Source organism: Apteryx rowi, unplaced genomic scaffold (assembly GCF_003343035.1).
Source record: "Apteryx rowi isolate R43461 unplaced genomic scaffold, aptRow1 scaffold_34, whole genome shotgun sequence".
Classification (NCBI taxonomy): domain Eukaryota; kingdom Metazoa; phylum Chordata; class Aves; order Apterygiformes; family Apterygidae; genus Apteryx; species Apteryx rowi.
Genome location: NW_020449863.1, coordinates 3,590,202 through 3,611,503, shown reverse-complemented (window position 1 = coordinate 3,611,503; position 21,302 = coordinate 3,590,202). Strand labels below are relative to the sequence as shown.

General features: G+C 40.7%; 1 protein-coding gene across 28 annotated transcripts in view; it reads left to right on the top strand.

Annotated features, from left to right (window-relative positions):
• LOC112969212 overlaps positions 1–21,302 on the top strand; it is a 227,703-nt gene that overhangs the window by 150,457 nt on the left and 55,944 nt on the right. For 20 of the 28 annotated variants that reach the window (XR_003254630.1, XR_003254628.1, XR_003254617.1 and 17 more), the window contains 2 exons: positions 620–659; positions 17,208–17,340. The exons of 2 other annotated variants lie outside the window; for them this stretch is intronic. Coding sequence is in view for 1 of the 26 variants with exons in the window: in XM_026072286.1 (XP_025928071.1) it covers positions 620–659; positions 1,026–1,160; positions 1,500–1,621; positions 2,085–2,190; positions 5,262–5,329 (471 nt within the window). In the remaining 25 variants the exon portion in view is untranslated. Of the gene's footprint in view, positions 1–619; positions 660–1,025; positions 1,161–1,499; positions 1,622–2,084; positions 2,191–5,261; positions 5,430–8,563; positions 8,646–17,207; positions 17,341–21,302 lie in introns of those variants that run through there. 6 more of the 28 variants (XR_003254620.1, XR_003254619.1, XM_026072286.1 and 3 more) reach the window with 5 other exon arrangements.

Sequence of the window (21,302 nt, the reverse complement as noted above, 5' to 3'; positions counted from 1 at the left end):
GGTGCCTCTCAGCATAGCTAATTAGCCCCATTCCTGCAGCATCCTCAGGGGAAGGGCTAATTAGCGTGGGTGCTTTGCTATACAGACAGAGCTATGTTGCCTCTGGGATCTGAGCTCGTATGCCTGCACAGCATTGCAAGGTACCATGTCGATGAGCCAGTTTCCTCAAAGCTACCTCAGGATCTCTAACTGCCTTTTGCTGCGTAGACTTGCCCGGTGAGTTAATGAGACCCCAAAAGTTTATCCAGGGAGAAGGATAGCAACTTGGGATATGGACCAAAGGGTAACATTTTGTGAGACAGATGTTTTTGAGTGACCCCACCATTCATTTGGATTTACTTTACCTCTGCATCTATTTGTTACCTTTGGATTAAAGACAGTATTAAAAATAAGCACCATCTATGGTGAAACAAAAAATAGGCCTATATTAAGGTTTACAAAGTCTGAACCTGCTTCCTTGCAGCTAGCTAGTTTTCTCTATTACTCTTAGGTTCTCAGCTAAATTTATAGCTACTAAAATGTAGTAATGAACTAATGAACTGAAGCATTTTTAAAGGATATTTCCTCATTGCTGTGGTCAAATAATAATGGTAATGAATGAAACTTTATGATTTTACAGACCCTGCTGTCTCTGATCTTCAAGTGCTTTGCAAGCATGAGTAAGTACAACTTCACATGAGTCCTGTTAGAAGCAATACTGCTATTCCCATATTACAAGTGGTGAATCTGAGATGTAAAGACCTGCCTAAAGTCACTTGCATTTATTATAAAGAACGTCTCCTCTCTGGTTTAACTTATTCTTGCACTGTGCTCCTCAGAATTTTCCTGTACTTACATTTTATTATCAGCACTGTTTAACTCACTGATAAAAGATGATTGCAAATTCAGTTTAGTTGGGCTGATCTGAAAATGTTGCATTGCACTGTACAAGAGCTGCAGAAAGGTGGCTTACTATTCACAAAGGGGCTGTACACTGCAGAGAGCTGATAAACAGAAGATCCACTGTGTCTCTCTTTTGCTTACAGTATCAGCAGCAACAGACTGCACTGATGCCTTCCTTGACAGCTCAGCCTTGCACAAAAAAACAGTGCCATTTGTGGCTGCAAATTCCAGCTTCCCTGCATGGAGTCCTCAAGGGCTCAGCACCTCCCATGAGCTTGGTGAGAAACTCTTCCTGCTGAGTGTAAGAGACCTGTCCAAAACAGCCTAATATGCCTCTTACTCTTGCCTCACTGTATCCTCAGCATTCTAGCAGCCCCACGGATACACAACACAGAGCTATCCAATTTTCTCTCCTTCCCACAAGGAAAGCCTGTGGCTACACCTGCACCATATCTGAACTGATCTTGGGAGTGGTCTGAAGCCTGCAGGGCTCATCATGTCTTTGCTGCACTGAGTTCAGGGTGTCTATGAATTCTCCCTTATTCTGCAAATCATGGTGACTTCCCTTTCTGAAAGACTCCAAAGCATCTTTTCTACCTGTTTTGCTGGCAGGACAGGCCGCATACATGGAAATGAGTTGGTCAGGAGAGGGGAGGCAAAGGCTGCTGAAGTCCTTCTGCAGATAACACCCTTCAGTGCACTGATGTGCACAGAGTCACCCCAGAATGCATACTGGCAGGTAAAAAAATATGAATGGTCCCTAAATATCTCCTTAAGTTCCRCCTCAAGGATGAGTCTTTCCTAAAATACAGAGTAGGTGTAGTCTTTACTTCTTCTTGTTGGAAGTGAGCATTTTGTGAGTGACGCTGAGCCTTTGCACTGTTTCTGCAGTGATGCAGGCAGGAGATAGGTCTCTTCCATCCACTTTGTGCATGGTTCCATGTCCACCTGCTGAAGGCAGCAACCCACCAAATCATGCAGCGGCATGAAAGGAGCCCATCTTCCCAACCTTACCACTTTGATTAGTTAGTCATGGTAGGTGAGCGAGACCTTCTAATTAGAGATCTTTACAATACCTCCTCATACAAATGACTTTTGATTTTAACAAATGATCATGTGCAGTGGGAAAACATAGCATTGTTTACATTATGGATCATCCTTCATTGAAATCCAAGAACCATTTTTGCTTGACCTATGTACAGAAGACTCCTGGGCCAAGAAGACCGCATGAGCAAAGCGGAATAAGAGACAATGAGAGATGTGTGTCTCAGCAAGACTTCCACAGAGAAGCCTCAACATGTGTGCAAGGTAAAAAAAGAATAACAGGATGACTTCAGTGTTGGCTTGTGATGGGCAAGGGAGGGCCCTTTTCATCACAGTCTGGCAGAGAAATGTATAGCTTCAGAAGAGGGAGGAAGTTACAGAGCATGACTTCAGAAATATGAATCTTTTTTTAACAAATAATTGAAAGCATAGGGGTTCCTAAAGAAAGTCAGCTTTCCTGATCCCTGTATTTTTAACTCTTTTCCTGCTTGATGGAATGCTGCTATTTGCTTTCACTTTCCTGCTTTACCCAATCCTCTATGCATTTCTGGAAGAGTGGGAGAAATCAGTGTTACCTTATGTAAAAAGTTATCCAAAAGGCCAAAAATCAACACCAAGACCCACACCAGAAATAGCTGGAAGATACATCAGTTCCAGAGTTCCCAGTGCCATATGATCCCAATCTCAGACATCACTAGGGTAGGGCTACTGGTTTTAAAGGAGAAGGCACTCACATTCTTACTGAACATTATTTTTTCTGAGGCTTGGTTCTAGTAACATTCATCTTGCCTTTCTTGAGAAGTGCATCAAGTCACCTACGCCCCATTTATAGTCAGTGAAGATAAATAAGCATGCCTAGAGGGCAACTCAACCCACCTGTGTTAATTTTTTGTTGGGGGTGGTGGGGGGGAATAAATTGCCCCTAGGAAGTGCCTGTCTACTGCAACTGACCACACAGAGAGGCCAGGCAACTTTCTGGGGCTTTTTTTTTTTTTTTTTTTCGGGTCCATGGCAAATATCTGAGTAATGCAATTCTGCCTATGTTTTTGATTTGGTTGAAACCAGGAAGTATTGGGAAATACCTAAAAAGAGCTGATGCCCTGCTGTTCTGACAGATAGACAGAAAATTTTATTGGTGCTGTCTAGCATATAACTTTTGTTACAATGACACTTGCTCTGAATAAAAAGCAGGTATGCTAGCAGAGATGAGATATCTCAGCCTAATGCACCCCAAATGATTCTAGTCGGGGCATATTGCATATCTGTACAATCTCTGTGAGGTGGGCAACTGGATCTTGCTCTTTGCTTCTAGGTCTCTACCTCTTTCGTCAAAGCCAATGGCAAGCTGAGGTGTTCAGCAACCCAGAGTAGTGCAGCATTCTGCTGAGAAGAAAAAAAACTCCATGAAGCTATTTCAATTTTGTGCTTTTCTATAAGGGCTTGCTATTCTGATTTTAGCAAAACTGTCCTTATCATCTGGTGTGTTAGGACAGACCTTACTTTATGTAAAGCCAAATCTAGAGCAGAAATTTCTCTCTCCCTTCCCTCTTTTCAAATGTCTGGTGCCCCACTGAGGAAAAATTAAATACTTAGCAAAATGTGGGGCTTCTGTGTGAAGGAGCACATTTAAACAAGAAGCAAGTTAGCTGAAACTTGAAACTATATTGAAGCATTAGATCTAATGTCCCAGAGTTATTTTCCTGCTGTTCTCTTCATGAACTGATTTATGAATTTACATGTACCTAACAGATTTAACCCTGGCCTGGGATGTATATTTTGGTTCAGACTGCAAATTCTGTCCCTTCTCATGCCCCTCTTTTCCCCCCATGGCACCAGAAAAATTAGGACATGTTTGTAAAGGAGCTGTTTTCTTCCTTGGCCCATAGTGCTGCCTGGATGAGTCATAAACCAAACATTGATAATATCAGCTGGCAGTTATTTAAACCTGAGGTTTCAGGTTGAGGGGTAATAATGAATGCAAACCTAGCTGGTGAGAGACTGTTTGTATGTGTGCACGTGTTAGAGCTTGGAACTTTTTAAGGATTGTTGCCACAAAGCCATATAACGCAAAATTATAAGACAACGTATAGGGAGTCTGTTCTAGGGTGTTTGTCTGTTTTGATGATGTGGAGGTGGTATTTCATAACAGCTTGTTATGAAATACCACCTCCACATCATCAAAACAGATGTGGGTATTATGAAATACCCACTTCTTGGGCTTGAGGATATACCCCTTAAACACTGTAACTCGTCCCTGGGTTCAGCAGAGAGGACAMCTATCATTTTGCTTGAGAACAGCACTTGATAACAGAGAGTTGCTGGTCACTTGTGACTTCCTTGTGAATCTTTTTCTGACTTCAGAAGGACTCTACATACAGGCGTAAAGTAAAATATGTTACCTAGAGAGTAAGGTATTGTACAGTAGTTTAAAAAGACATTAGGGTTGCATAKGTACCATTAATTAATTAAACTGTGCCTGGGAATATTGCCTTGTGCTGGGACATGGCCGTCGCTGCCAGTGAAACATTAGAGCTTTCCTTGGAGCTGGGGCATCCCAGAGACCGTCCCCAACAGACACATTACACGCAACAATTTCATGTGCTAAGAGAATCTACTAACATACACATGGGCCATTTGCCTGACAGTTGGCCACAGTTCTCAGAAACCTTCACAGACACATTAAATTTGCTAGAATGGTTGTAGTCTAAGAGACAGTCCCATCTTTTCAACGTAACAATATCAGCTATGAAGGTGTCAGAAAAGTTTTAATTTAGAAAATGTCCTGCTTGTTCTGTTAGGGGAAAAAATGGTTGGTTGCCCTGCTAGCACAGATTTTCTTGCTGTAGACTGGCAGGYGTCTTGAGATCTTCTGGCACCTAATGCTTTTCCACAGCTTCTCTGCTGTACTGCTGAAAGAACTGTGTTGCTATTGATGATTTATCTCTTTGTCATGTTACTGATAATGACTGATATAGACTCCTAAGTGAGAAAGCTCTCTCTCAGCCCTTTATTGAAGTAATGAAACATTAGTGAATATATGAAATAAGCCAGCAGCAGACAGGAGCCCTCTTAATCCTTGTCCTTTGCTATAATGGAGACAAGAATTTGAATGGTCTCTGAAATACATCCTTACTCTTCCTCTTTTTACCTGTAGGGCAAATTATGTGTTTCTGTTTCCAGGAAACCCTCAGGGAGTTTATGCATACGTATTTTGTCCAGGGAAATCTGAGAGAATATAACCTAAATTATATTAAAATAGGTAGCAAGACTGATTAGTTTAAATATTGAAATAGTTTACTCTGACATGTACTTTCTGGTGTGTGTATTTTTTCTAGAAAATCAATCCATAATATTGATGTTAACAGCACTCCTACTTTGGACAAGAAAAAGAACAGAGACTTGATATGAAGTGAGGTTCTGCTTAGACAGACAACTAGTGTATGACTGCATTCATGTCATCCTTTTATAATGATTTTTTACTCTTTTTGTTTATTTGGGCATGAGAGGTGTTTTTTTTTTTTTTTTTTTTTTTTTTTAGTTTTGGAAATAGCTTTGGTCAGAAGTATGGTCTAATATTGAAAAGAATGGCTGGGTCTTATACCTGGAGACCTTCTCCTGGGTTCATGATTTGTTGGTCTGTCACTTGACAGAATTTCTTTAAATGTGTTAGTTATATTGCACTGCATTGTACATTTGTTCAGGAAGAGAGAGACTTTTATCACATCAAAATGTATTATTTTTAGGCTGAATCTTTACTGGGGATATTAAATTACTTAAAATCCTGGAAACATTTGTGAACATGGCATATATGCACATTAAAACATCCYTGAACAATTTACAAATAGTTTCATTAGTGTTTAGAACAGCTTACCTTCAGCAGATTTCATAGCTAGTCAAAACGTTAGCATTTGAAACAGAGCTAGGTAAGTGCCAAAGTGGACACAGGAATTAATTTAGATCACCTAATCTCCCTTTTTGTGCTCACAGTTCATCAGAGGGCTCGTGAAAGCTTCATAATTCCCAGGAATAGGGAATTCCTAGAAAAAGCTGCAGATGAGTATTAGAAATTGTAGGACAAAACTTAAATTTCAGCATGTCTTGCTCATACAGGTCCAGTTCAGCTGATTCAGTTACAAACCGTTCATTCCTGTTGTGTAAGCATGACCCAACTGAGATATGAAAGTGGAGTTATTTTTCTGAAACCCCATCCCACTGTATCTCACAGCTGTGTCTTTTTATCTTCCAGTGTGGTTTTGGACAACCATAAATAGAAACCATACAGATCTCCATCTCTAGTTGCTATAACCTAGCAAATAAGTTTGTAAAGTGGTGCAGAGCCCTGTGTGCAGCTGAATCTTGTGAGTTCCTCTGTATTATCTACTTTCAAGTGTTTTTCCAGAAACTGATTCTGATAGTGTCACCTTGCAGAAAAAAGCCAGCATATTTGAAAGCAGAGAGGAAAAGTATCTCATGAAAATTCATTGCATCTTCTTTGAAAATGAAGTACTTTGGGTTTTTTAATACTTGTGAGTCAAACCACTCCCCAAAGACTTCATAAAACTTTGCAGTCCTCAGTTTGCATAATGATAGATGAATGGGCGATACACTTTAATGACCTGGAGGTTATCAAAGTTACTTATCCAAATAATGACCAATTGGCTGAGTTCTGTTAGGTGAAATAAATGATAAATAATAAATGAATAAATAATAAATGATAAATAATGTTTAACCCCGGTGTTTTGAACAAGTTAAATTATGCATTTGTCCCCCTGCAGCATCAAATAGTTATGCTGTAACCTTGGCTTCCTCTTCCAAAGTGTTTTGTTCTGTTTTTGTGTACTGTTCAATTGGTAGGGAAAGGTAGGAAAGGAATGTTTTATATACCCCATTTTTACTTCATAGGAGTGAAGGTTATGTATAAAGTTAGTTTCAGTCTTTTCTATAAGACTGTGGCAGAAGCAAAAAGTATCAGCAATGTATTCATACTGGATTTCGGTGATGCTGTGTAAATGGATAAAAAACCATTTGCCCAAATAAAAAATAATGAATATAAAACCATTTGCCCAAATCTGGGAGTTTTGTAAAAATTTAGTAACAGTTTTCCATTCATGTACAGCCCTACATTCAAACACAGGAAAAAGAAGAGAAGGGGCTCAGGAGACAGTGAGAGAGTTCACTGGTTATGTCTAGCTTGACAGATACTACATGTTCTTGTAAGCCTGATTTCTAAACCAAAGGAGRCTACAGACATTCGGATAAACAATTGATGATATCTAAAGTTTCATTAATCCCTGTTTTTGTGTCTCTGATGCAACTACCTTTGCATGCTCTTCTAAAGCACTTCTATGGTCTCCTTTATATGACCTACTTCTACAGAAATACCCTTAAGAAGTGAGTCAGTAAAGTATTTATCAAAAAAAACTAAATAGCCACCATCTCATGATGTGTAAATACTATTGCTTAATGTCTGTGCAATGTTACTGATGAGACCCTGCTATATTTCACTACTTCAAACCCTTTTCTTGGCCTTCTATTGCATCTCCTTGGGAATCAGATTATGAAACCTTCCTAGCAAGCTCCACATGTGAATTCTCTGTGCAGTCAGTAAGTAATCAATGGTGACACTACCTTAAGCAAACCTTCCAAATTTTTTAGTGTTTTCTCATCATATTTGGTAATAGATTTTTCAATTGCTTTCTCCTGCAAGTAAGACACTGTCATTTCTTGCATTTACTACTACATTTCAGAAATCGCACAGAGCTTGGATCTGTTCACTAGCAAATAATTGCTGCAAGGACTGCTCTGTTTCGTTATTCCAGTCCTTGGACAGGAAGAGTCCTTCTGTGTGGCTTTGAGCCTCGTAAGTCACTTTTGTTTTTCATTGAAGTCTACTCCTGGAAAGCTTTCCGTTTGTTCCCCTGCTCTGGCTAGCAGGGATTCTAAAACAGAGTGCAGCTGTTCATATGTTTAAATGGGCAAGAATGCTTCATTTTGAATAAAATTAAATCCTCTCAAAGACTGCTCCTTCTCTGCCTAGCCAATGTCTTATATAAGCAATAAACTTCCCCCAGAAATTACTTCAACCTTGATGGTAGGGTTGTTGTGATAATGTGGGACGAGATTAGCAGCAGTCTCTGGACAGGATCTCGCTGGCCCTAGTGGGACCAGCTCCTTTTTTCCTTTGGGTGGGGGCAGGAAGGGGAAGGAAAGGGCAAGGGATCAAGGAGAAAGCAGSAGTTGTTGAGTAGCATATAGCAGAACTGAGCTTGGCTCAGTAGCAGAAATGTGAACCTGAAGTCATATAATTCTCCTAAGCACTCTGTCAATGTTGTTTACGCTTGTGGGAGTTCAAGTATGTGAGTAGTATCCATTCCATACAAAGGACTGGACTACATTTGGTATAACAGTTAAAGTATCATGGGAAGTGTAGCTTGCTCAACAAGTGCTAAAAGTAGTCTGAAAGTGAGCAGTAAGGGGGACATGGATGATGTGGATGAAAACTGATCTAGTTATTGATTGGGGCAGATCTATTGGGACACCAATAAACCAGAATGCTGCATAAAACAGTGAATGCTGCCAAACAAACAAGAGAGAGTACAGTTTTAATAACAGAATACAACTTCATTGTGTTTAACAGATGTCTGCTATAGTATTTATCCTACCACCTGCAAGATTTGCCACCAAGGTAAAATCTGAGAAGAGATGAAAGGATGGTGCCAGTAAGTGCTCTTTTTAGGAAAGTAAGGCTAATACTGATTTATTTATCTCTATGTAATGTAGTGTCCAAAATGTATTGGATATCTTTTAAGAAGATCTGAGACAAAAGAACAAATCCAACCTTTGAGCCTGAGAGATTAAAATGTTGTTGTTTATGACCTCTTTTGGCTCCTCAGTGCATATGCTATACCAGTACGCCAGGATTTGACCAAATCCCATTCATGTTAGTGGGATGACTTTTGTTGACTTGAGTGAGGTTTGGATGAGAGTGTATCTCATCCTGTACTCTCATAACATCTTTTTAACGTTAGTTTTTGAAGTTAGCTTCAGTAGGATTGCTTGACAAATGACAGGAATCTAGGCCTTATCCACCAATTTTTAAACATTCAGGTGTCAACACTGAATTTTCACCATTGTTTCTATCCTCTCATATCATCTAGAGAAATGATGAGTGACTATCATATGCCTCATCTGTAAGTGCTATTTGACCGTATCAGAGATATTACAGGTCAGAAGCAGTCTGATTAAAATATTCAGCAGGCCATGTTTGCCTGAAGATGCATTAAGAGACTTATCTAGAAAAAAAGAAGTTACTATAATGAGTAAAATATTTTTTCTCCTTAAATGTTGCTCAGAACATTTTCTAAATTATCCATTTCATGTCTTTGCACAATTCAGGAATTTTAAAGAAATTTCTTGGATATTTTGCCTTACAGCAAATCCTATAGTATTGCCAAATGAATTCCAAATAAATCTCTCTTTTTTTCTAAATTTCTTTGTGTATTAAGATGATAGCTAGCAAACAATGATCCAGATCATTGCTTCAACCTGATTTACAGTTTGTGCTCTTGCTAGTTTACCTCAAAGAGACAAGTTGGTATGAAACTAAAACTGTAGCAAAACCACTTAACCTAGATGCAAAATATTGGCCTTTGAAAAACTGTGAATTTGTCAATAACTAAGTCTGTATCATTTTTCAGGCCTCACAATCTCTGAAAGGCCACCTAAATTTATAAAGAGCCCTGAGTTATTTCAAGATATTTACGCAAATGCAGCTAAACTTGCATTGCCTAGGTTCAGTGCAACAAACCTAGAGCGTTTAGTCACAATTTCAGACTTCTGCAGTTCATCAGCAAGCCAAGGCTTTCGGTCATGTGTCCTGAGAGTGTGCGATGACTGATTAGGTAATATTTGTACAACTCTATGGGGGGGGGGGAAAAGTTTGCATACAGAACTATGTAAATATTAGGTATTATGCTCATTAATTAAGTTTTCCTAACTGAAGTAATCTTTTAAATTGTTAAATTCACTGTAAAAGGGGTTTTGCAGGTATTCCTGATGTACTCATGGGGGGTCCCTTCTTCACCAGTGTCTGAGGGCGTAGTGCCTGGGGTCGGCCCAGCGGTCCCTGTGCTGCGCTCTGCCGCCCAGCATGCGTGGGTCCGATGAGATTTTCCCCAAGTGGCACAGCCCGTGGAGGCAGAGGGTTTTCCAGTCCTTGTATGGATGCTTTGGCCCATCCTTCTTCCCTCCTAACGAGCTGAGTGGAGCTTGCCCTGCGGTTAATTGGGGCACTATTAATGGTCGACGGGAGAGGCTGCCATTTCGTGCAGCCCCTGCGAGGTTTGCAAAATGGCGGCGCGTTCAGGCCGGTTGTGCCTTGTGCGTGTGGAGAGGGGCGGTTTCCCCAGCCAGCGGATGGAAAGAGGGAGGGAAAGTTGGGGAACTAATGGAAGGGAAAAGGCCAGAAGGAAGGCTTCGGTGTAGGGGTTGGGGGGGGGTACACCCCAGTTTGGGCCGTGGGTGTGTGGAGCATGGCGCCCTGGCTGGTGAGGCTGTGACGCTGCAGGTCCCAGCATCCCACACCAGACCTCACGCTTCAGGCCCCGGGTGCCTGTCGTCGGCCGCGCTTCGCGTTTCTCCTTGGCGCCCCACTTCTTGCCTTTGGGCTGCTGGTTGCTGGAAGGCTCCCTGACAAAGTCGGCCTTCATCTTGCCACACAGCTGGCACTGCTTCCTCCCGGGGCTGCTGGTGGCTTTCCAGAGAGTGACACCTGCTGCCAGTGTCACTGTTGCGCTGTCCTTCCTCCAGGGCTGGCTTCCTCAGGAAGGCAGCACCGCACCGTTTGCAGCCATTGTGCCTGCCTCTTTAAACAAGATATTTCTGTGCTGTGTGAATAGGTTTAATTTGGGTGGTGAATGTTTACAGATTAAACCCTCTACTTAATAATGCTTTTGTGGCAGCTGTTTTGTCCAGCTATCATCATGATGTAAATGTTTTCACCCAAAGATCCTTGGATACTTACTAAATGCTACACTTTCTAATGTGTTTGCTAATTGCTACGGTTATTTGCCTGAGAAACGGAATGAATCCATAATGTATATTTTTTTTCCACTCTACTTCTGTTTCAGGGTAATGCTTAATCCATTACCCTGAAACAGCTTTTTCATTCTATTCACTGTAATAAATTACTAAACTGAAAGAAATGGAACTAAGCTCCTTTAGCTTAAATTCGCCGAGCTTTTGTTTTGAGGTTGAACAGTGAATCTTAGAAAGCTTGTTTTTCATTTGTCCTGAAACCTTGCCCCTCCTGCCTCCCCCTTTTCATGTCAATAAAAGGTAACCAGAGACCTCTGGGGGCTCTCTTTCTATGTCCTCTGAATGAAAGTGTCTTCTGAATGCCTCTTTCATGTACCTGCAAAGACCCCGCTCCGCTAACTGTACAGCAGAGGCTCTCAAAGGTTGAATAAGTTTTCATTGCCCGCATTTCTGGTCTGAAGCAGACTGAGAGAAATGAGTGTTAAGTAAACGCAGCGGCAGCCGCGCTAACGTCAGCATTCCCAGCCATGGCATGCTCCTGCCTGCAGCATAACTTCAGATTGTGACACCTCAGGCAAAGGCTGCTAGCTTAATGCACATCCAGCTGTCAGGGGGGTTATTTTTTATGTGTTAACAGTTGAAAAGGAGACGGATGCAAGGCAAAGCAAAGAGTAGAGAGTCTAATTTTTATTAGGCTGTTTATTCTTTCTCTAACAAGTATGTGGTGCCTTATTGGTGCTGAACAGGAATTTAATACAGTGATAAAGTAAAACTGGAAACTTACCAAATCTGTTTTCAGCTGCCTTTGTTCTGTACCTCCAAGCATCTGCAGAAAACATATTCAACAGCACTCAGACATTTGTGTGAAATTATACGTGATCTTATTCAGCACCTTCTGCAGAGAACTGATCACCCTGCAGCTGACTGAAGTCAATAGAAAATGAAGGTGTCCGTCTGTCTGTTCATACCAGGCCTTTTGCTTGTGAAGTCAGAGTTTGTAGGCTTTTGAATGAAAACAGAGGTTTATTTTCAGCTTTCTGTCACAAGCATTTTACAAATGTGCTGTTGTGGTTTAAAGATCAAGACTTAGGAAGAACCGATATTTGATAAAAAGAGATTTTTGGATGCTGGTCTTTTTATTAGTCAGAGCAAACAAACTCAAACATCTTAAATGCCCAGCTTATAGTGGAGGTTACAGGCCTGTGCATTCATAACTTGCTAATAGAAACGTCAGAGTATTGTATGTTGCAGGCAAAAGAACCTGAACTGCATGAATTAGGGCTTTGTTTCCCCAAACACCTAGGCATTGTGTAGACAGGAATGTTTCCCCCTTCCTTCTACCAATATAACCCTATTCCTTACCACATGTAGGCAGTCTTATATCAGTACAAGACCTTCTCAAGTAAAGACAGTTTTATTCAGGAATGAGAATGTGCACTCAAGGAGTTACCAGGCTGTAAATACAGTTTAGGTTATGCAGATTCTCCCACCTCCCCTTGCTTTCTTCCAGTTTTCTACTAGCTGAAGAGGCTGCTCTTGTCCCCAGGTGCTTGTTAGAGATCCTTTTCTGGGTGGTACTAGCCCCTTAGCTCTGCCGTGGGTTTAACTTAGACAATATTCCCTTTCCTGCTTCACTTAGTCTGAGCGCAGGAGGCTGTAGCTGCAYTGAGGGTTTCTTGAAATATCTTAGTTAAGGTACCTAAATGGATGTACTAACAATGGCTAGAATAGTACTATGGTGATGTTAGTGTTGACTTCCCTGCCTAATATGCGTGATCTTGGGGGAAAAATATAAAATATCCAGAGGTAAAACGTTTGTGGCTGATCACCAGTGTAGATCTAGCTGTAGAAATGAGACTGGAAAGGGTCACTTAGATGTTACATAGTCATACATTGCCTGTGTTGCAGGGAGCCAGCGTTCTCCAGCAGTCCTGTGCTGTCCAGGGCCTGTGACAGATAGAGGAGTTGTTGTGAAAGATCCTGCAGTGGAGATGAGCACGTGAGGGCTGGCTGGAGGAGGGTGCAGGCACAGTGCAAACAGCCTCACCCTCACTGGGCCAGCGCATCTCTGTTGTGCCCTACAGCACCACTGCTCCTGTGATTGAGGGTCCATGATGATGGGCTTTTGGATGCTCAGAAACATGAGCTAGAGGAGCTCACGCTATTAATTTTCAGCTACGAGTTCCCACAGCAGCTTGAGTCAGGTTTTCCAAAATGTGTGTGTAGAGCTGCCAGTCTTCAACTGTTGCTCCCAGAGGAAAATTTAAATGACTGGTGACACAGGATGCTTCAACTTTTTGGAAATTGGATGTAAAACACCTTCAAAAGGGCAGAATCTCAGATTACATTTGGAATCAGGCCAAATGCACCTCAGATTTAAGGCAACAGAGTCACAAGTTCTTGAAAATGAAGTCTCTTTCCTGGTCTCTTTCTCGTCTTTTTTATTGTTGCAAGTACATGCTACCCCTGTCATTAGGATTTTTTTTTAGTCCTAATTGGTGGTGCTATTTTATTTCAATAGTAATTATTTTCAGGAGTTCTGTATGTAGCTGTTTGTCAGCTTATTGAAATAAACTGCCATGTGTGCACCCTGATCAAAGAAAAAAGCATGAAATCCCACATGTTGCACTGTTGAGAGCATCAACAATAAATCTAACCTTTCACCCTTGACTTTCTTTTAACCCTAATTTTGAAAGACAGTAGCAAACAGTTCAGCTAACTTCTTAAGTGAAAGAATATTCAAAGTAGCCTGATTGTAATGCAATGTTCCTTTTCAAGTGAATGGAACATCTCAGAGTAATGCATACAAATACAGAGGCTGGATAAGTTCATTACTTTGGAGTTTCTGGTGTAGTGACAGTAGTGAAATGGTTAAAATGTTGGCTTTAAAGTGGTCACAATTAGGCTTCAAAGTTAACACCCCACCCCACTGAGATGAATGGGAGCAGTTGACATTTCTTGGTGCTATTGTTTCAGTCTGGCTTGCTACAGATTCTAAAATAAGACAACAGTACATCTGTTTACATTCTGCTTCCGCAAAGCCAGATGGGCTAGAAACTTCATTGTTTTTTAAGTGGAAGCTTAGATTCTGGAGAATACAGCAATATCCACGGGGTATCTGTAGGAAGAAGAGCTGAAAGCTTTCCTAATCACTGACATATCCCCCTTCCCTCTAACCTTCTATTGTCCCAGGACAAGTTTGCAAACCACTGGGGGGAAAAATAGTCATGTATGTTTGAAATATTTTTGATGACATGCACACAATAACTTCACAGTGACTCCCTAATGTGCGCATTTGCATGAATGGGTGGGTTTTTTTCCCCAGATTTTTCTCTTTCAGTAAGTAGTGCCTTAAATGAAGGTAAAGGTCCTAGTTTCCCTAAACTTGGTAGCTCCTCTAGCCTTCTGCTAACTTAATAACTTCTCTAGTTTCCAGAGAAGCCAAAATTTCACTGAGGAGCTTTTGAGACCAGGTGTTACTTTCTTTGTTCACATAAGTAGGATCATTTAATTTACCTCTGAGAGAAATATAAGAAGAAATAAGAAGATTTTTGAACGATATGTTTTGAATTTCTGTGATACTTAAATGGGGCAGCTACATTAACTTCAGTAACATCTTAGGAGCTGGAATGGATTAATAAAGGTGCAAGCAGGGCCAGAATTTGTAGCAGATGGTCTCTATTACCCCACGCTTCAGTTCATGTGAGAAGTACACAGTGTCCTCTCTGACTTTTGTTAAGGGGTCTGCACAGTGGCAAACTGCCCTCTCTAGCAGCCAGAACCCTATGAGAGCTTCTCTGATAAAGGTGGCCCATTAGATATGCTTAGTCTGTGGATTGAAACCAGCTGTGAATCTGTCAGAAAGATTTTCCTCATTTTGCTTTCATCAGGGTGGAAAGTTTGTTGCTTTTTCTGCATATATGTAATTTGGGCTTCATTGCTCTAACTTTGCAAATAAATCCTAGAGTCTGCCAGTGATAAGGGCTCTCATGCATGCAGGCCCCTTTTGTATGGTGCCACCCAGAGACTCTGCCTGCCTTTTGCCCATGGGCAACACAGCTTGTGCTTCGGAAGTGACATCGTGGGCTCTTCCAACTAGTTTCTCCCAAATTTCAACCCCTGGTGAATCGTATCATGAAGGCAAGTCTACCATCTGTGGTTTGGGCTTGTGCAGCTCCCTGCCTGTTGTACAGGAAGGTGTAAAATTTCCATTTGTATGAGGAGCAAGCATATAAAGGAACAAATTTTCATAATGCATGTTCCACTGGCACATCAAACGAGAAATCTGTTTTTCTCTGTTGTCTGTGGTGGAGGACTGTGCTGCCTGCAAGTGCAGTGGAACAGGGTTGACTGAAAGGAAGGGCTGTTCCATTGCTATAGTCATGATAATTTGGAGTGGTGGTAGAGGGAAGGACGCTCCTTATAGCTGTCTATAGGTCTATGTCTGCTCACTTAGTTTTCCCTAGCATAAAATGCATGGCCAGAGCATGTCCAGCTTGTCTCCTGCCCAGCTTCAAGCAGCATTTTTGTCAGAGAATAAATTAAAACAGTGCTGAGCCTAGACAGGCCTCCAGATTGTTTGAGACCACTGTGGGCTTTATGATAGCTGAAGCTGACTCCCCTCTTGTCCATCTTTTCAAGTTCCTGTGGGGGAGTGCAGCAATCTGATTTGTATGAAGAGAATACATGAGAAAACCCAAGAGGAGTATTTATTCTGAAAGCTTCTCTCATGGTCTGTTTAATCTTGCTATTTAAAAACGTTGCTTGACAACTAAAATAATGTTAAAACATACTGGAAAAAAGCTATTACAGTGTGACAGAACTCCTACAGTGTGCAGCAAGACTTGATACAATAGCAGGAGGAAGGGCATGTTATTTAAGCAAATAGAGAGTTAGAGAACAGGATCAAATATGCATTTGTTGTATTTGTTTACACTTTCTATTTCCCTAGTCCATTTCTGACTGTGGATCTCAAAGTATTATGTAGACATGAATTGTATCTAACATGTCTTGCTGAAGAAAGTAGACGTCCTGTTGCACCTTTAAAATATAGGTAAAATGACTTCTGCAAGGTAGGTCAGTGTCAGAACTTGGAAGAGAAACTAGGAGACCTGTTGGCCAGYTCCTTGCATTAACTAACAAACTGAACTGCTTCCCTGTGTTACAACTGGGTTGTGATACACTTTTCAGAAGCCTAAACTTTTTCTATTCTACCCTAACACAGAGGGTTTTCTGAATACACCTGAAGAAAATATTATAGCTTCTCTACTGCTAGTGCCATAACATTCCTTTTGCCTCATATTCAAGGTGATTTTGATAATAGAATTGTCTTTTAGACAATATTAAACAYGGGGTGTTCAGGATCTAGCTGGGACGGGGCAGGGATCTGCCATCAAGATTACATCATAATGTAACTTCTGAAAAATTATGGTGTATGAGAAAAGAAAAAAAAAGAATTTTCTTTTAACTTTTTAATATTGTGCTGTTTGTTTTTTGGGAGAAGAAAATGGAAGATTCCATTTTGGGAATATGTAGTTTTGAGACAGTTCTGCATTTAGTTGCATTTTTCTTTTGTGGTGTCTTTCCTTAGTCGATTTGTAGTTTAGGTAGTCTGAGCCTGCTTGCTAACTGGTATTTCCCACTAAGTAGTGGAATCCTACTTCTCTCTGAGAAGGTAGGTACGTTGTGGCAGTCATTATCCCATAGAAGAGGATGAGGGATGCAGAGGGTCACTCCTATAACTCTGAGAACTGCCCTGCAATAGAAAAGGCAGTCCAGCAAATTAAAATAAACATTTCAGTTAATGAATATGAAAAAATGGAACTTCTTCCCAAAATACTCTCAAAGTTTTATTTCTTATTGGAAATTATTTGTAAAAAAATAGTTCTGAAGATATGTTGATATTTACTTATTCATCCCAGTTTAAGAAAAAATTGTTGAAATACCAGAATATTCTTTAGGATGAAATTTCTTGTGTTTTTCAACTTATTATGATAATGATGTACAATTTTTTTTTTAATTTTTCTTTCTTTTTTCCAGCCTAGACAATGAAAATAGATCAATCTAACAGCTTTTACATTGTGGTCTGTGGACCAGAGCTGGCTTGTAAAACTTATTCTTTCAGTAGTTTTATTGTTCAAGTGTTGATGCTTCCTGTTACTGCTAGCCATGCTTTTAGATTTTGTGAACGAGTATGCTTAAAGAAAAGACGAATACTACTAATTGAGTATATGCCTTTTGTACAGCTTTACAGAGGTAGCAAATCCTCTGAGGGATGGAGTCAACTGTAAAATGACAGAAATGACAGTGGTCAGTGAAAGAAATCTGGGACTTCTACACTTCAGGCATTCAGTAAGGAAGATGAAACAAACAGCACAGGTAAAACATAACAGAACATTAGCTCTGATTACACATATTTTAAACTTTATGGCATAGAAACTGTTATTTGGTTTGCTGCTTGAGCAACAGAAAGTCATTGGAGTTCTAGTTCATGACAAGGACTAATAGAGCAAGTAATGAACAATTATGATTTAAATAGGTAAATGAGAGCTACATGATCTTAGCTGCTGCAACATACTGAGTTTTGTTTCCATATTGCTTGTCATGGTTTTACTGTTCTGCCTCATTTTTGTGTAGTGTGAAGGTTGTAGTGTACGTGACTAGATTCACTCCCTCCTGGGACATAGGCCAAGATTTTCAAAGTGATTGTTTATTTTGAGTGTCTCCATTTTTTAAGGGTCCAAAATTGAGACATTTCAGAGAAGAGATTTTAAAGAAGTACAGAGTGTGAAACCTCTAGAAATCAATTGTCTGTGTGGTGTGTCAGTACAGCAAGGAAAAATAAATTAAGAAAAAAAGGATGCAACCAAAATCAATGTTCACTCTTCATAATTTTAGTGTCTAGCCTCTGTTTTGTTGAGTTGAACTGAGGCCAGCAGGTTTGGGTACTGCTCTGTTGGAAGCTGTTCCAATAGAGAACACATTCCCTGCTATAATCCAGCATACAATGAAGCCAAGCTAAGCAATGTGATAGCACCTTGATTCTGCACTTCTCTTCAATAACTTCCTAATTACTCTAGGGCTTTATCTAAGACTTGGATGTGATCTTCTGTTAAGATAGTGGTGAGATCACTGCTGACTCTTTCATAGGGAAAATCTAACTAATATATACAGATTRTATATTATAATACATATAAATATATAACCTATGTATTGTCCATTGTGTAGATGAATCTGGCCAATGCAGGGGTAACAAGAGGACAGACTCTTTAAAAAGTAAACCACAGCATGGACATGGCTGCTGCCAGCATAGTTGGCTTAGAGCTAACTTTTCCCTCAAAATCTCTCTTGCTAATACAGAACAATACAGTTTGGGTTGCAGAAGAAAGTTCATTTAAAAGAAATACTGATGTTGAATAAAACAGTCTTGGAAGCATTTCTATAGGTTTTAGCTTTTTCGAATGCCTATTTTTAGGACTAGATGTCAGCTGACATGGCTCCTTCAAAAACCCACTTTGGATTCAAGGAAAGAAAATAATGAAGCATAAGTTGTGAAGACTTAATTGTTAAAAGTGCAACAATAGCTTAAAGACAGGCTGCACAGCCTGCTCTCACAGCTGGAGGAAGAGATACTTTATTAATAGTTGCAAGGAATGGGTGGATAGGGCCTGAAAGAGGCAGTAGGGGATATAAAAAGAAGCCTTGTAACATGAAAGCATTGCCAAAACCCCTTAGTGAACAATTTCTGAAAGCAYCTGCATCCCATAGGCGTCAAGATAATACAGTGATGAACATGATATAAGAGCCTTTGACAGATTCGCCTCACTAAAAGTTAGGACGCGCTGCTGTTGCACTCCAAGTCTGCAGTCATAGATAGTTTGGAGGACTGGAGATGAGCACATGTTCCTAACAGTTGTCCTGGCTTGCTGTTCAACAGCCTGTGTTTTCAGACCTCTATATTTCTGGCCACTAAGCCAGAGATGATGGTTGCAGTGACTGGAGAAGTTATTTGCTGAATAATCGCTACACTTCAGTGTTGTATGGTCCGATATATCCCCCAAACATCCTTGCTCCTGGTAGGCAAGCCATTCTGCTGGTATGACCTGAGACAAAACACTCTAAATACTTGTTACCTCAGGGACGTGTCAGGGAGGACCCCTCTCTACAGAGATTTTATGTAATTGTAGCTCTCCCCGCCTGGCAAATTTATGCCCACCTGCATGTTTTTCTGTGGCCAGGTGCTGACTGCATGGGAGATAAGGAGATTACAACTACCCTGTTGCTGCAACACAGCAGCGAGGCCTCTGTGCTCCCAGTTCACCTGGGTGCTCTCACTGCAGTGTCCCGTATTAGACTGTTGCGGGTTGTTTGTGACAGATCCAGGCTACCAYGGTTATCAAGTTATTCCTTAAAAGAAATCCATAGATAACTGCCTCTGCCAACCCAAAAGTTTCTTCCAAAAGTTGGAAGAGTTTTGGGAATAGCAGAAGGGCTCAAATGCTAGTGAAGTTTTGATTTCATTTGAAAGCATATATCCATAAAATCGCTTTAGCACAGAGTCCCCTTTTCAGGCGGTGCTGACTCTCTGTGTGAGATCGGACATTGTTATCCACTCTTTAGAAAATGAGAGCTCTGGGGGGGGAGGGGGGGAGAGGAAATATAAGCAAAAATCTGAGCCTGATTTTTACCATAGTACAGATTTAATCCAAGTTGCCAGTGCCAATCATAATCCCTCCTTTCAAGTTTGTCCTTTCCATGGGGGTCAATGACAGCTCAATCCCTGATGCATCAAATCCAGAAACTTGCTGAGACTGTCAGTATCCCTGGCAGCATCACACAGTGCAGATCATACTTATTTTGACTGTGGGACATGGCAATGTATTCTCAGGGCCTGTCTTTACTGTGGACATGGTATTGATGTAGCTTCCCTCCTCCACTACTGCAGCCATCTATTGTAGATGCACTACACTGATAAAAAGTGTTGTCTTCACCTTAGTTTAAACCATGTTATCAGTTTTGTTTGTTTTGCTTTTCCTAGGAAGAATGTTTTCCTTTTTCACCAGTGATCTTAGCCAGCCTCACTGGAATTGATGGAAATCTCTGCTCCTACTACTCTGTGCTAAGTGGAGTGTCCTTTTAAATTTTTTTTCCTTGCTGTATACTGGGCAAAGCATGCATGCCCTTTCGTAGCTACCATTCATTTGCAAGGGGAATTGTCAAAGCAAGTATTTCTTTGCAGCTTTTCCTGCTTTAGATTTTTTCCTCCCTGTCCTTGTAGCACCATCACTGGGATCAGCAGAGAAAGTGTGAGGATAGACATGCTGCCATGATGTTTAGATCTGCTGTGGGCAGTATAAACAGTTGGCTAGTTAGAAGACCAGCCCTCCATTCATGTTGCTATTTCTGTGGTTTTAAGTGAAGAGAAATGTGAAGGTAGATGCTGCCTGTGACATTGCTGAGAACTGGTGTTGCTAAGACAAGAGAAGAATTTCATTCCCTGGAGCTGTATGGGGTTTTGTCCCTTTCATTTGTGCCTCTTAACTTTTCCTTTACCATGTAAGAGAAAAGTTTAAGGGGAGTACCCTTTTACAGACTGTGTAGGAACTTGTCCAGTCTAGTCATAAAAAGAGGTGATTGCAACTGCATTCATTAATAATTTCCAGATTTAGAATTCATTATTGTGCCTTTGTAGAATGTGATCAGGAAGAAATAAAAAGATAAATGCTCTTTGTTGTAACAGCCGATAAGATGTATGCACGGGTTTTCTTATCAAAGCCAAGCCAGCATGTGACAGAAGGAAGGAGAACCCCTCTCCTCATCCTACCCGGAAGGGGTATATGTTTATTATTTCTATTGGCACAGCCTGAATTGTGGTCAGATTGGTGCTCTCTGCTCAGGTATGCTTTTGGGAAGAACGGCTTCCCTTTCTCTCATATATCCCACCCATGAAAGCTAAATCATGGTTTGGCTCCATGTTTCAGCTGCTCTATACCAAAATGTGTCAACAGAATTTCCAGTTTAGTCCCAAGGAGAGCTTCTTTCTAGTTTTCTAAATGATTAAAAGCTGTCATTAGAAATGCTGCCAGTCATGGCATCTGATCCACAGAAAATGTCACTTACATTAAAGGAAATCATTCAGACTCCTTTGTTCTTTTTACTCTGCTGCTCAGTTTGGGTTTAAAGTATGTTGAGTATCCTAGCTRTACCAGAACAGGTTAATTGCTGCTGTACATGTACATCATTAGTGTTATGTTCCAGGAGAAACACATCCCTTCAGGACATACTCCTTATTTATTAGATTTTCCTCAGGAAAAAAAATCACATGAAGATGAAATTCTAGC